We start from the raw sequence: 17,179 nt of genomic DNA, 5'->3' as shown, positions 1-17,179 counted from the left end.
TACTTCCTGGTGGATATCAGGGATTGGCATAGGCTGCAAGATATGATTGTAAAAAGTAGAATTGAAAGTGATCACAATCCTCTTTGCATGGATTTTCAAATTAATTTAGGGTTGAGAGAATCAAGTCTTGGGGGTGACAAGGTGACCTTAGATATAGTTTTCTCAAACAATCAGCCTCATGTAAAATGGGGTAGATTGATAGAAGATCCTGAGAAGATTGAGGATCTTAAGAGAGTAGTGGCCGAGGAAGTTAACAATCTGAAATTACATAGTAATAAACTAAATTTCTCTGAAATTATGGCAGAGGCTCACACTAATTTTTTTACTAGGCTTCAAGGGTTCTTCTTGAAAACAATAAAATAAAGCAAGGTTACGAAAAAATTACCTAAGCTAGGGTGGTATGACCAATCCTGTAGAACAGCCCGCCAGAATCTTAGTACCGAACTCAGGTCTAGGAATATTACAGGAGTGAGGAAGGCCAGGGATATATATAGAAAAGCCCAAAAAAAAGCCAAGAAACAGTGGGACGAGGATCATTGGCGTGACTTGAAATTTGCTTGTGCCGCTAAAGATCAAAAGCAATTTTGGGCAATTGTTAAGTGGGACAGAGGAGGGACAGCAGAATCCCAACAAAATAATGTTGCTAAAAACCTGTGGATAGATTTTTTTAAACCTCAGTATGCCTGTAACTTAGCTGCAGATTGCTATACCCTACCTCCCATGGTCTTCTACAGCTGCCAAGTATTTACCATAAAAGATGTCAGTATTGCATTAGACTGTGTGACAGGGGGAAGAGCGCCAGGTATGGATGGTATTCCTGCCGATGTGTTTTTAAGTGATCGGGAATCATGGTGTCAGTACTTTACATGGCTAGCCAACTCTGTGGCCCAGGGTGCACCTATACCCATTTCTTGGAAGGGTGCGGAAATAATTCCAGTTCTTAAAAAGGGTGACAAATCGCTACCCAGTAACTATAGACCCATCAGTCTTATAGATTCAGCACAAAAACTGATAGGTCGATTAGTGCAGAATAAGCTCCAATCTTGGATAGCTGAAAAATATATTTTGTCTCCATATCAAGCTGGGTTTCGCCCCCTGACAAGCTAAATTGACCAGGTTTTCTATTTTATAGCCCTCTATTGGAGGAACGTGACCTTGATCAATGGCCCTCTTTATGCTGTATTTGTTGACTTAAAATCAGCTTTTGATTTAGTTCCACGGCCAAAACTCTGGAGTGTGCTTGCTGAAGCTGGCATAAGTCCAGAACTGCTAACACTGCTTGTCCGCTTACATGAAAACAACTATGCTAGAATCAGGTGGTGGGCACAGGGTGAAGTGACTGATTCTTTCCCTGTGGAACGTGGGGTTAGGCAGGGGTGTGTCTTGGCCCCCACATTGTTTTCCATATACATCAATGGTATTGTGGATTACTTAAGAAGGTCCCCCACTGATGCACCAGTACTAGCAGGGGCTCGTGTGCCAGTCCTCATGTTTTCTGGACGACACGCTGATAGTATCACGAACTCCTAGTGGGCTTCAGAAGGCAGTTAATGCATTTGGTGAGTTTTGTCAGAACCGCGGTCTAGAGTTGAATACTTCTAAGACCAAGTTTATGTGTATGAACCAACGAAAGACATTCAAAGGCTCGATTACTTTTAATGGTACCCCATTAGAGCAGTTAGAGGCTTTTACATATTTAGGAATATCCCTTCAGGGTAATATGAGATGGAAAAATCACATCGACATGGCAGTTCTAAAATTCCAGCAGTTAGCGGGTGTAGTAGCGCTTAAACATAGAGCCTCACTGACTAAACCAATCACCCCTGCTTTAGAAATGTATAATATGAAGGTGATAAGTGCCCTACTGTACTTATCGGAATTGTGGGGATTCTCTAATTTGAAGGACCTGTCATTGGCAGAGAATAGGTTCTTGCGGCGCCTAGCTGGGGTACCACAAAGTACTCCCACTGTTCCTCTGTTGCTTGATCTTGGTAGGAAAAGTATAGAGGACTTAGCTCTCCTACGCCCTCTGTTATATTGGAGACGGATAATGACAACCCCGGAACTAGCTCATTATGCTGCCGCATTAGCGGATATCATCAATGCTGACCGCTTTCATAACATCTTGTGGCTTAAAGAAATACGGGGTCTATTATCTAAGCTGGATCTAGACCACCTATGGGCTAATACCAATGCATCATGTTTTCCATCAGAGACCATTTTGAAGAAAATGTATTGGGACATGGTTCGGTCATCTGCTTTTTGTACTAGATCCAACTCCAAATTAACCCGTTGTTTTCTTGATATCAAAACAGTACCATCTTGTGAACCCTACTGGGACATTATCGAAAAGCCACTTGACAGAAAACTGTATTTTCAATTTAGATCCGGAACTCTTCCCCTAAACGCATTTACACAAAACTGGTCTGCGAACCGGGATGAGAAATGTTATTATTGCAAAGATTTAACTGAGAATGTTTCTCACTTACTGTTTGTTTGCCCTCTTTATGATTGCCCACGTCGCAAATGGATAAAACCAGTGTGCCTTAATTTAGGAACACGCAGGCACGTAGAGGCACTTAGAATACTGGAAACAGATTGCACACCCTACTTTGCGATCGCTGTTGCAAAATTTTTAGGATGGTCCTGGACTATTCGCACCCGCACTTTACAACTATCTGATGCAGCTTAATGAATTATTGTCACCATGGTTTTTATGTATGATCAATTTTTATAGTAATTCTTGATGGAATATTTTATATTGTGTACTGGAAGTGACAGCATAAAGTGTTTAAAATGTGTTTTAAATATATATGAATTTTAGGTTTAGTATTTATTGTCTAATGATAGGATGTAAATTGCTTTTATGACTTGCTGTCGAATAAAGCTTTTGAAATTTGAATTTGGTATTGTTAACTGGAACTTCTAGAGCGCATAATCACATACAGGTCTCTTAGTGCTATGAGAGAGAGAGCATTACTTCACCATATCCGCATGTACATGCACCAAAGGTTGTGCCCCATGCTTCAGTAAAAAGAAGCGTTTTAATTTTTTTCCTAAATGGAAGAAGGGTGGGTTTCCTGCGAAGGCTTTCCGGCAGCCTGTTCCAGAGTTGAGGTATCATTGCGGACAAGGCTCTTCCCCCTTTGGAGGATGTATTGAAGCGGGGGCAGGCCAAAAGGTCAGCATCAGACGATCGAAGGGTACGCCTTGGCAAATAGTTTATGAGTCATTCCTTAATGTAAGCTGGGGCCCAGCCGTGGATGGGTTTATGGGCTATGCAGTGACCTTTGAACCTGGTTCTCTGTTGATCGCGAGCCAGTGCAGCTGCTGCAGTATGGGGGTGGCATGTCTCAAAACAATTCTCTTTATTATTCTTCAAAACATCAATGAAACAGCCCAGTCAACACGTTTCGTCTTCTGAAAGGACTTCTTTCTCGGAAGAAGGTACTTGATGTGGTGATGCATCGTACTACCCCGTCTGAGCTTACAGAACCTAATGGGGTGTGGATATTAAGCTGCATTATTAATATATGACTTTCAGTTATTGTTTTAAGATAATATAGGATCAATACGTGTGTTCTAAGAATCTCTGGGAGAACCGATTCTCTCACACGTAGACTTTGATGTGATACTGCTGCAAAGAAATTTATAAACTTTGATGTAGTCCTTCCAGAGGACGAATTGCTTCTTTAACTGCATCTACCTCAATCAGCAGCGTAATTGATCAGTGCTTACATGATTGACCCAGAAAACCTTGACGCTATTTCCTGTCGAACTTAACTGACAAAGGAAGTTTGTAATTAAACTAGTGAGCACTTCCCATCTGGCAGAGGTGCCTGACACATTAGAAAATAATTGTGCCATTCGTATCAGAAAAAAAAACATACAATACAAAAAATTCAGTGCTACATTACATGTGATTGATCATCGGAGTTGACAACATGTTACAAAAGGATAACTATCTGCATAAAAGCTACATTCATGCCATGTGTACTTCCTTCAGTCACTTCTGTTTTTAAGTAATAACAAGTTGCATTCTGGGACCTGTAGTTTTGTTCACCCGATAGAAGTATGGACTTGAAACTGACAGTATACAAGGTGATGTTGGCTAAACAGCCAGTATGACTGCAGGTGTCACAAGACTCTTGAGCAGTCATTCGTTACCTTGAAAGTAGTACTTGGTGTCTGATTTTGACATTACACAGTCAGGACTACAAGTCCCAGATGGAAAGGAAAACAAAGGACTAGATGCGCTTACCCACGTTTCAATGGTACAACTAGAGAGAAAAGTAAACTCATCCACAGATACAGTGCCACAGAAAAGTAATGTAAAGCAAATAATTTAATCCTAGATAGTGTTTTTTAAACAATTGCAGCACAAAAAACAAAACATAAGAAGTACATATTGAGCTCCTTTTGAAAAAAGCCCAAATAACAATAATTGTTCAAATCATTGCCCCCCGCTCCAGAGCTACAACGTGTACTACAGTATCAGTCAGACTCAAAAGTAATTTTGTCTCCCTTTCCATCAAAGTTGGCCTCAAAAACTTACCAACATGAGCGTCCTGTTGAGCCTCCATGATCAATCATCTAGCAAAGTTCTTTTACAGGCAATCACTCCTGAACTCACAGGTTCTAAACAGGCAACCTCCACAGCTCCACGCCAGTAGTAAATATGACAGAAAGTTACAGCTCCACCAATAATTAATGAACCTTAGGCCAGGTAGAGTTCCTTGAAACTAAAATCACATAAAAAAGCTGTGTGACTTTAGTTTGTGGAGAGTCAGTTCACCAAAGATTGCCACACTAGGCTTGAATCAAGACATATCGAACACCCCCTGCATTATTGTTGTGACATTACGTATGATATTTTCTTATTAGAGTTTGTCATACATCAACAAAAACTCAAATGAAGAAATAGAGAAAGTCATACTTATTGAAACATAAATTCTGTTTAGTTAAGGAGAAATACAGGAAAGCAACATTCAGTACAATACTGGTAAGTGCCAGAGAGGTACTTGAATTTGAGATACTATACCTTTGATAGAAGCTGAAACATGGACGACAATGTTCTCATCGTGTTCTCGGAACCCACTCTCCTGGTTTCCCAGAGTAGGGATTGGGGCGCTCTTGTGGATCTCTGCCTTGGGCTTCTTATTGCTGAGGATATAAGGGTGCACATCTAAAGAAAAGTGTCGGGCGTTCTTCTTATCTGAGCCCCCAGAGGAGGTAACATTTGGCTCACTTTTATGAGGCAATATTGGTGGAGAAGATTTAGAGCTGGATTCTAGCAAGGGGGCTACAAGACTGTCTGTTGCAGTTTTCCGCCGCACAGGCTTCGGCTTATCGGGCTTGCTGTTTTCAGTTTTCATTATGGCTATCTGCTCCTTAAACGGCTGGGGTAGGGTGTTAGTGCTTGGCATCCATTTCATCTTCTTTCGAGGTCTTTTTATGATGAGCTGCTCATTGACATCAATGTCGGCTGGATCCACGCTAGGATCCACGGTCTGAGTGCCTGAGTCTCTCATGGTTGGCGTCGCATCGTAGTTCGACTGGGCCAGGGCTGCAAGCAGCTGCCGTACCACATTATCGTACATCAAATCACTTTCATTGGTGATGAAATCCAAACGGTTCAGCGATTTGATGTGATCCCTATTCTCGTTGCAAAACATCGCAAGAATGTTAATATCACAAAACTGGGACTTTTGCCATTGTTTCTTAGTCTTTATCCCCACTTTGTTGAGTTTATCAAATATAAAGTTTGACTTACGGAATATGAACAGTTGGACTAAATTCACAAGGATGATTATGTTCATGAAGCAGAGAAGGCCAATATCTACGCAACTAATTATCCGCTGCAGCTGGACAGAAGGCAATTTGCAGTTTACCCTGATGTGCAGCTTTGAGCTGCTTATTTTGTCTGGAGGCTCTCCAAGTGCGCACGTAAATTCATTCTGCTTCTGCGTTGCATAATAGAAGCTCAAGTAGGATATTGGAATGCTGCTTAAAAAGACAATGAAAAGGTGACGTGCAAGGTAGAGCTTGGCCAAGAAGTTACTGCTCCCTCTTCTTTCCAGGTACTTCTCAAAGAGGTTTTGCTCTGGACTTTTCTCTTTTTCAGCATTCTCGATTATCTCACGCTTCTCTCTTTCTGTGATTCCAGGACCTTTGGACTGAATCTGTTTCTCTATCTTTGGCGCGCGACCCTCTGCTGCGCGGTGATAGCAGTTGTCAATCTCCTGAAGTAAAAAATTTAGCTCAGATGTCAAGCGGGTGGAGGCCAGGAACTCCCAGCCCAGAGCAGGGATGTGCATAATGCCAGTGAAGGCAAGCAGTGCATAGGGAAGGAATTTGTGTTCAAATAAGGAGGGCCAGCGGCTGATGTCCACTCCGGGCAACGCATCTTTGAGTTCTGTCCAACAATATCCCCTTGCGTATAAGGCTTGGTCGCGGGTGAAATTATGTGGTGTGTAGCAGTATATCGGCTCCTCTGCATAACAGAGAAAACAAATCACTGATGTAGAATTAGCCTAATAATAGTCTATATTCAATAAACAGTTTTAATATTGACATCATGTGTCTTTAAGTAGGCCATAACCAGGTGATCACAATCTGTAACATTATATCTAACAATCAGTTGGGCAATTAGCAAGCACAAGGAAACCAATTTATGTAAGCTGCAAAGTTCAAAGATAATTACACCAAACGGAAATCCTACTTAGCCATTTACAAATGGTTTCTAACTGATCCAACTGCAGCATAAGTGCACAAGGGGAAAAAAACAAGCGTGGTTATGTGAAAATACGACCAGAAATTAGCAGCTACAAATACACAACAGCAACAGCAAAAACAATTTCAATATAGCAACTGAATCAACTGGGAGTTGCCTAAAAGGAATTTAAATCAAATGGAATTTACTATCTAGCCATTCCCAAAAACATTCTTGGGGTCATTTACTTCCAGGTGCTACTGAAACAACAGGTGCACATCTTTTTGTTTCTGTTTTTACATTACTGCTGATTAAAAGCTGAGGGAAAATTACAGTTGTGTGCTTTTTACATGAGCTGTACCAACAGGTTTATTCTGTTGGTATTTGTGGGTGCAAAGACTGCTTAGGTGCCTTCAATTTAAAATTGTTTAATTGACTTGTAAAACAGGGACTAAAGCACGCCTGATAAGCAACTCAAAATTGTGTTATATGCTGCAGTTTACAGTTGGGTCTAAATGACTGTAAAAGCAAGCAACTGCAACAACCATTCGTAACTGATCAACTCGATCTTCCACCACGTGTAACTTACAAACCCTCCTAACACATAAATGAGTTTAGCCATGTAAATCTAAGTGGTATATGTAAGGAACCAACAGGAATTGCAGAACTGTTTTCATTGCAGAGTCATTACAGAAACACATTTTTCCTGTGTGATCAGCAAACTTTTGAAGCCATATACAACACACGGTAGCAAGTCAGTTGTGGTTGTTGTGGTTGTCATGTTTAGATTTTCAGCACAGTTCTCCAACATATCCTATTTCTGTTCCTGCTCTAATAGAGTTATGACATGTAGCTTACGTTGCCTGTTAATCAGCCTTCATCCTATAGTTGGTTTCAATAGGTCGGGCAAATGTTTTGAGATGGAGCCTGGTGAACATCATGGTGCTTCGAGTGCAATGTTAGAGTCCGCAGCTCTAAAAAAATACTTTGACTATGGAAGAACAGACCCCTCCGCTCTATTCATGGGTCTCACTACCCATAAGATTTACTTATCAGCCATTAGCTCTGGGCCTTGCTAACAACAGGCAAAATAAATGAGTTGTCTTAAAGCCAAAATGTGTTTATGCTTTGGAGCCCCAGTTCTACTCACCAATAATTGGTGCACTCTCTGGATGGTCTTCTTCAACAATATATACATGCAGAAAGAGCAAAGTATACAGCATAAAGTACATACAAAGTATATATAAAATATCCATGCAGCAGGAACAAAGGGCCCGATTCACAAAAGTAATCTTATACAAAACCCTAACTTTACGGCTTTCGGTATTCATAAAAGGCATTTAGGAGTTTTAAAATTAGGATTCATAATGTTACTACTCCTAAACTGAGACAAAACCCTAACTTTACGGCTTTCGGTATTCATAAAAGGCATTTAGGAGTGTTAAAATTAGGATTCCTAATTTTACTTCACCTAAACTGCGACAAAACCCTAACTTTACGGCTTTCAGTATTCATACAAGGCATTTAGGAGTGTTACAATTAGGATTCCTAACTTTAGTACTCCTAAATGCCCATTGCGAATACCGAAAGTCGTAAAGTTAGGATTTTGTCTCAGATTACTTTTTTGAATCGGGCCCAGAGTGAGTGTTCATGACTGTCCCAAAAACAGGGTGCCACGACCGATGCTCACCAACAGAGTAGGAGGAGCCTTAACGGACAGTTGTCAAGGTCGAGGCCGGAGAAGGGCCAGATTACAGATTTTTTGTCAACATCAATGCTTCGTAGTAGGTATTGAATAGTTTGTGACTCGTCACCACGCATGACAGAAGGACCTCCACACACATTTTTTATGTCCTAGACCCATATTTCCTCCGCTGAGATGTAATATGTTAGAAGTGTATCCTCTATAGCGCTTAACACCTCCCACAACCTCTTCTAGATCATTCAGGAAAAAGCTGTCCCCAGTTCATCTTAAGTGGGCAGTCTTTTTGTGAAGCAAGAAGTTATGGTGTGATTGTTTCAGTTAATGAATCTCCCATCCAACCCTTTCCCTATTCCCATTAAACTCAATGCTTTGCCACTTACAGATCAAACTAATCATAATCCGCAAGCCATATACGTTGCCTTCCTCTGTTTCCTTCACCGGAAGTAAGCACCCGGACCCCAGTATTTGTCACTTCATTCAACTTGTTTGATGTTAAGTCATCAAGAGGCTATTTCTTACCAAATTGTGCAAACCACATTAAAAGTTATTACGGGAACTAGATTAGCAAGATTCCCTAAACAACAATATGGCCAGCTGGGGCAAATCTGCAATATTGAAAACGCAAACCCTATCTGCATCGGAAACAGCATGCTTCCAGGGTAATGATCAGTCCCTAATTTCTCAATAAATGAGAATGTGCAACAAGCCTTATGGTGCTTTAATAAAAGTGCCATCAATAAGAGGAAAGGATCACCCTGCACAATAGCAGTAGTGATCTTGAGCTGCACTTGCCATGCAATCATTTCCAGTCCTTAAATATTATTTAATAAATATCTCAAGCAATAATTATTTTTCCATTGGACGTCTCAATAGGAATTTAGGGTGGAGGCACACACATGCTGCACCATATAAGACAGTGTTTTTTAATATTTTTATTGAGCTATTTTAAACACATTTATAACAATCAGCATTGTAAATCAACATTCCAGCTTCCACCGTTTACCTTCAGAGATTAGGCAGATCTCTATCATTTTTCCTAAAAATAATCTCATATTGTCTAGGTAGCAATATATAACATATGCAGTAATCTTAAAGTTATTTTTTGAAAGACTGGAAATATAAATATAAAATGTCCTGAGAATAATATACCAGCATACTCCTGAGGGAGGTCCCCAGCTCCCACAGTGAAAAACTAGATTTCCTGCTGTCTGGAGAAATATATACGGGTAATTATAATACCATCATTAAATAGGTCAAGAAACAATTATTCAGGCTTAGTTGCACTTCCATCAGCTTTTCGATGAACAGCAATTCATTCAAAGATGCCATATTTAAATTGACATGTAAGGCAGTAAGAAGCCTCCCCTCGCCTCATCCCTTTCCAGCGACCATTGGAAGATGCCCCCACAGGAATGCAAACCAACTTAAAACCCTTTAGGGTTATTCACTAGGTTTTCAGTGGGCGCTTGCGTGACACAAAGGGATGCAGAGCAATGGGTCTCTCTTCTTACTATTCTAAAAGCCTATGGGGGGAGCACAAAACTGCACAGCACCACAAAACCCTCAGTAAATTGGAGCCTTTGTGTTCAAATTTAGTAGCCAATCCCATTGACTAGTTTTTTTTCTAATTCAAATTCAAATTCAAAATGTTATTTGATTCAGACCTCAACTGAGGTCAAGAAATACAAATACATCATATAAAATAATTGGATATAAACTTTTAAGATTACATTAGAATTCATATAAACGTAATGGGTTAAGATTTGTGAATACATGTATATAAGTTTTTTTCTTTTTTTTTTTTTTACAAATCAAGCTCCATGCTTTTAGTACAAATCTAAGAAACTCTTAAAAAACGTAAACAGATTGTGGCAATCATATTCATTAGGAGGGATTTGCACAGTGTAATAAGATCTTGAGTTACAACGATGTTATATTTAAAACGTATTGGATTTGGACTAGTTAGAAGTTGTTGTTCACAGAGCCTCTGGTATATGTCAGAATTGTACAGGTACCGCTCAAGGAAGATGATACTCCAGCTGAGATCAACCAGGGTTAAGTGGCCAGAAAACAGTTGACATGATGACAGATGTTTTTGGAAAACGGTATCCATCCAGCCACGGAAGTGATGGAACTCAGCCTGCAGATCACTACATCCCTCCCAAACTTTATTGAAAAGAAACAATGAGTCCAACCTGTGGGAAAGAATGAAACAACAAAACAAAACACCACTGAGTCTCTTCAGGCATTCCCCAACACAGTACTGTATCTTATGACCAAATTTCCATGGGTTTACAATTCTCCTCTACAATATTGTTCGATCCCACCTGCTCTCTCGGTGTTGGAGTTACTTTAACAGTTCAAACTGGGGGGTGCATCAGGAGCAGTGGTGGAGTCCGCTGCAGATATAGCTTTGAAAACGCCCTGTTTCCATGGATGGCCAACCTGCAAAGACAGAATTTGACAGTTTGGTGGTTGAGAGTCTTCCTTGGAGGCCGTGGTGCTTCTCAGTATCCATGGGTGGAGCAGTTTCAGATCTCTGTCTCTTGCCAGGAGCCCTTCAAGCAGGACGTCCTTGAGGCCCTTTTCAATGGGCTTCCACAGGAGTGTCTGGACTGTGCAGTATATCTCCCAGGCCGCACGCGAAGGGTCCACTGCGGAACTGCCAACAGGACCTCATACGAGTCACTCGTACCCCTGCAAGGGTGGATGTCTCAGAGTCTGTGTGCTCTTGCCATCAGGACAAAGGCATCTGCTAGATAGTCTTTGGATAACCAGTCTTCCTCTGCGACCTCAATGCCTCCTGGTGTCTATTGTGGAGTGGGTGCAGACAGATCTCTCTTGTCAGGATTCCCCTCTCACTGGAATTCCCTTGAGGCCCTTACCCCGGATTGCCACGGGCATGTGTGTATTGTTCGGAGCATCTTATAGGCCACATGACCAGGGTCACTGAGGAAGTCAGAACAAGACCACGTTCAAGTCTCTCGACCAAACCCAAAGGTGGACTGGACAAATGATTGAGTATGCTCTCTTCAGCAGGCTTCAGGGTCACTGGGTATATGAGATGATTTCTGGGGAGCCAGCCTCCCACAATGCCAGGGACTCCTTGCTACTCTCCAGGTGTTTCTTAGGCATAGTGCTCAAGGTTGTATGTGTGGTGCTCTTTAGGTGGTTTTAGTGACACACTTGAAATACAATGACAATTACTGATGACTGTCAGTGATCTTCTGTGTGATGGGTCTATCACACTCAATCAATCAATGCCAGCTTTATTCAGTTTTTGTAGATAAAATCATAAAAGCAAACAAGTTAAAACGACAGTATTACATAATTATAAAATACACCCTTTGTCTTACAAAATACGTTACTCAGGGTTACAATGATTAGTTCCACTGAAAATGTACAGATTTTACAGATCCGTTTTATCCTCTCCAGTAAATTTCATATGGCAATTCTTTTCCTGCAGGTAACAATGCTTTTTTTTAAAAGATGCTATTGACTTTGCGAAACATTAATTATCTAAAAGTTGCAATGCTAAAAACGCTGGCCTGCATTGTCTCAACCCTAACAATCGTAAGAGCCATCTTTTTCTTTGCATTACATAAAATGTACAAACTAAAACCACATACATAGTTGTTTGTTGAGCTTGTTTATCAGAAGGGCAAATACTTAGTGTAGGAAACCAGTCATTTGGGAGGAGGAGCCACGTTAGAGGCAGCGAGCAGCGAGTGAGAGAGGAGTCTCCGGAGCGGAGCAATACAGGGGCAGAGACCGGGGCAGAGACTGGTGGCAGTTGAGAGTAGGCGGTCGGAGCGACGGACACGAAATCCGGGGGTCGAGGAAGGCAGGTTGGTGTGATTTTCCCTACTCCCGTGCCGGCTCCCCCCGGTCCGATCCCCTGAAACCGCGCCACCCGCCTTCCAGCCTCCCAGCCCTCCCAGCCTGCTGCTCGCCATCCGGGATTACCGGCATTTCTCCAACCACCCCCACCCCTCCCCCCTGCACTCGCGAGGGAGCGCAGCGTAGCGAAGCGCAGGGGTGGGGTGGGCCTACAACAGAGCCAACAGAAGCAGGGGAGCAAGACAAACAAGCTCCTCATGGCCTCAGTCAAGCCCCAGCGAACTCCCAGTGTGCCCGAAGTGGACCAGGGCCGACTTGGTGGAGGAGGAGGAGGAGGTGTTGCCACCAGGGGCGCCAGAGCAGTTAGAGGGTAGTAGAGAGTACCCAGTGTGCTAGAGGGAACAAACATACCAGGCAAGCAGCCGGGTACTGGGTCTCCTGGGCTGGAGCATTAGAAGGACAAATTACAGTCACAGAGAGTACTGGGGGTCATTAGGATTAACTCGACCCCAAAAAGGCCAGGCAAGAGAAAGTCCAACTGATCCACGAATCGGTCCATTTTCTTGTGAATCCAGTCCTCGTCTTTCAGGTCAGCTTACCTTAGCTGTTCCAGAGACCGGTGGCCAGAGGAGTCAGGCTGCGGGCAGGCGTGAGCACTGAGTCTAGCGCTGAGAAAACAACGTTGCCGCTGCTGCACATTGGAATGGTAAGCCCCTAAAATCGTAGTGCTACTGATCTTTAACAAAAAAAGCACAAGCTGCATACTGCTAAACTCTCATTGAACTTTCATTTGAACTTTCTGTCGTAAGAAAGGGGAAAGATGAGATCTGGGAAGTTGAGAACAATTCCACCAAGAACCACTAGGAAGAAAGCCAAGACCAAATCACCCGCTCACCTTCAACAAGCTGGCCCACTCCCCAGTCTAATACCCCCTACCTATTCAATTTTCCGAACAGTGAAACGCTCCAGGAAGTTTACATTCATGAAGGATCCAATGTCGGTGATTTACTCAATGCCGGCAACCCCAAATGGTCTACAAAAACCAATGACGCCGAACACTTGCAAAACAAAGACAGAGAAAATGGACATGTCGGTCCCCAAATCAGTCTTAAGCACAACGCCGAACGGAACTGAACTGAACCACAACTGCGTGGCACTAACTCATGATATAAATATATGCACGATGCAATGTCATGCCGAAGTCCATAGGGATAATAACACATCTGAACGGGGAGAAGGACTCGACGAAGAGAAATCATCAACAATAATGCCAGCATCAAATAGATCCCTGGACATCCCCCTTGAAGGACATACAAGTAAAGTAATACTAAACAACAGTGGAATACATTCACCCATGATCAAAAATAAGCGATCAGTAAGTACAAAGGATAGCCCTCGCAAAAGAGATAGCCCCCACAAAATCAATCTGAGTGATTCCCTAGATAAGGCTCACCCTACTCACCATTCAACCCCAAGACCGGTTTCACGCTCAAACAAAGATCTAAGTTCTAGCATAGTAAAAACAAAAGACCTAAATCTGGTATGGAAACCCCATACAATAATAAACAACAATGAAAACACCTCAAGGCACAGGGACTGTCCGTCCATTAATACAACTAGAAGTGATACGAAGCAAACCAACACAAGCGACAAATTACTGCTTGCCGCACTGGAGGATCAAGTAATAACGATTCATGACTCACAGTCAGAAACCTCACCAAATACAGGTCTAACAAATAAAAACAAAACAAAGACCCTCAATGGAACGACACCGGCATCAGATAATGAAATACTTGCATATGCAAGACCCTGCGAGAAGGATGGTCCAAAGAAAGCATCCATATTAGAAATTTCAAGTTCATCGTCACCAGACACTGCACCAATAGTAAGACACTTAAAACTCAACCTAAAACGAACCCAGGAAATGAAACAAGCAATATTGCGCAATGAACAGGCACACCCGGAACCCTTTATTAGTCAAAATAAAGACCATAGCAGTCAACCAGAAGTTGAACAGGACGTAAAAAGCAATCTAGAATCCATATTGACTCTCCACAGTGCACTGGGGTGCATATTGGAAACGTCCATAAAAACCCTCAATAAGCAGTCAGACAAACTTGACATACAAATACACTTAATGGGCTCAATAGCTGAACATATAGCTGGCATAAACGAAAAACTTGACACTATGGCTGGCACATTTAACATCTTCATGGAGCAAGTTTGCCCAAGTATGCCAACCCAGCCGTGCACCTGTCATCCAATATTGGACAAACTGCAGGATTTGCCACTCATACTAAAGGATATCCTGCAGGAATGCAAGCAGGCTAACCAATCTATTAACAGTATTCAACCAAGTGATGATTTGATCTCTTTTGACCATCAAGTGATACAACTAAGCAATGTAAGCAAACCAAGGAATATAGAGGTAGCCAATATGGTTGTTCGTCCACAACAGTTGGCAGAAGGAAATGACAAACAAAACAACTCAGGCATAATAACAGATGAAAGAATGGATAAGTCAAATGTAAAATCCATCATTTCTTTGATTGTGAAAGGTTTGGTGCTGCTGAGTTGATCAACCGTTCAACTTCCTAAAGTTGATAGTGGGACAAGACTTACCAAACGTCAGAAAAAAAGGGCTAGAAAAAACTGAAATCAACAACTCATATGCGAACGTGAAATCAAGGGGACGATAACAAACGTCCCCATTTTTGATCAAGCCAAAACAAAAGTAAAAAGCAGGAGTGTCATCAAAAATGATTTATCTTAGTCGACGATAGCGAGAGAAAAAAAATACAAGGGCCATAAGTGGCCCGCAATAACTGAAGTACTTGATTGTAGGACAGAAACTCTTAACAAACAAGCACAGAAAAACTTGCCTAACAAACCCCCACAAGCAGCAGTAACTACCCCCCTAAAGTCTTGGGTAAAGGGAACCCTTCAAGTACTGACCAATGTGATTCTACAGGATCAAACTTTACCTTTGAACATGGAGCCAGTTTTGACGGTCAATCAAGGATGCCACTAACGACTTACCAACCCAAATTGGGAAAATCTGAACCTGTATCGACACAAAGCCCTAGTCTGCAGAGCATGATTAAGCGGCTCACAATAATTGAGAAAGACCTAAACAATGGCAAATCTGGTAAAGACAGGCCTTACAGTCAGGTCACCAAAAAAACAACCAATAATGGCACAGCATTCCCGATTTTAATCCCCACCTCAAGTGCGGACATAGAAACTGATAGACAACTGGTAACAAATGTGAACAGAAAAAATCTTGAACTCATCAAAGTAACCTTCCCAACCGACATAAAGGTAATTAACGCTGAAACAACAAGTAAAGCAGGGGTAAGATATCGTTCTGAGAATTTGGTTGACGCAAATGAGTGCCTAGCAGCAATGAGGCAAACAACAAGCGTATAACAAGAGGCAAAAACACTAACTATGCCACAAAAACGACTCCACAACGGAGCACACTATCCACTCGGAAACCATCACACTATCAACATAATAGACACTGGAAGTCGGAATCAAACGATACAACGTCAAATTGGTAAAACTTGTGATAATTCACAAATGGTAAAGGAGGAAATCACCAACACAGGGAAACTTCTCTTTATCCCCGAATACGAGCTACAAGGCTCGCGAGATCACCTAAACCGAGGGAATATACTTCGTTTAACATCAGTAATCCCAAACCTTGGCCACCTTACTTCAGCAGATCTTCTGTCGCTTGAGTTTATACCAACGAACGACGAGGTGGAAAAAGAATGCACAGTTACAACATGGAGGGAGGCAGGAATAGTGACCCGCATTCTCTCTGAGACGGCCAAATTTGAGAAATGGGGAATCCTTTTGAAGGAAGTGGCTAAGGCAGCATACCCGTCCCCGCTCCTAAGAAGGCACAACAAGAGTGTAAATCAAGTACGGACGAATCGACCAACGCGCTCGGTCCTTCAAGGCGCTAGGGGAGCGGAAGCAGCTGACTATGAGCACCCACGGCCGCAATCGTCATCCCCTAATTGAACCTCTTGCAAGTCAATTAACACTGAAAGACATGTTATAAAAGTACTCTCTTGGAACATTGCGGGCGCAAAAGATATTGTAAACAAAAACGGCAAAGCTGCCACCTGGGCCCCATACGCAATAATAGCCCTACAGGAAACGTGGCTAACTGAACCAACTGACATACCAGGTCGTTTATGCTATCATGTACGTGCGATCCGCCCACAGCGCTTCGGGCGAGCTAGTGGGGGCCTCTCCGTCTATATTTCAACAGCCTTAAATATCAAAGTATCACAACTGGCTGCAACGACGACGGACATGCAAATTCTAAAATTGGAAAAAACGATAAAGGCCATAACCAGAACTTTTATTTTAATAAATACATATGCCAATCCAAAAAAACCTCTTAAAAAAGCACTATTTCAACGCATAATCACAGTGGTCTCAAATATGCGATTGGAACATCCTAACTGGGAGATAATTCTCACTGGCGATTTTAACTCTAATCTGTTACAGAACCAGAAGACGAAGTTAACATCAACGCAGCAAACGAAATTTGGAATGTTTTGCCGCAAGCGACTCCTCAAGTTAGGAAGAGTGATAAGGAGGGCAAACAATTCATGTGGGATCTTGAAATCTTGGCCTAAGGGTACTAAATGGAAGATCCAACCAAGACAACCCTCCTTCAATGACCAACACAGGCCACAAGGCAAGCTCCATCTTGGACTACACGTTAGTCACATTGCCCCTACTAAGTCAAGTACAAGACTTCCACATAATTTGTTCCTTGGACAGCGACCACTCAATGCAACACCTCGAGATTAGGATGGACATAAACAAACACGCACCAGCGCCCATGCTACCAGGCAACTCCACAACCATTAACTTGAAGTGGCTTAAGTGGACGAGCG

The 17,179-nt window shown here is 42.2% G+C and overlaps 1 protein-coding gene across 1 annotated transcript in view; it reads right to left on the bottom strand.

The window, feature by feature from the left end:
- PANX2 (pannexin 2) overlaps positions 1-17,179 on the bottom strand; it is a 184,882-nt gene that overhangs the window by 72,723 nt on the left and 94,980 nt on the right. Inside the window, exon 3 of the mRNA XM_078656651.1 lies at positions 5,042-6,493. Coding sequence (XP_078512777.1) covers positions 5,042-6,493 — 1,452 coding nt within the window. The remainder of the gene's footprint in view (positions 1-5,041; positions 6,494-17,179) is intronic.

The sequence above is a fragment of the Lissotriton helveticus genome, chromosome 1_1 (genome assembly GCF_964261635.1).
Source record: "Lissotriton helveticus chromosome 1_1, aLisHel1.1, whole genome shotgun sequence".
NCBI classification, from domain to species: domain Eukaryota; kingdom Metazoa; phylum Chordata; class Amphibia; order Caudata; family Salamandridae; genus Lissotriton; species Lissotriton helveticus.
This window is presented reverse-complemented; position numbering and strand designations above follow the sequence as displayed.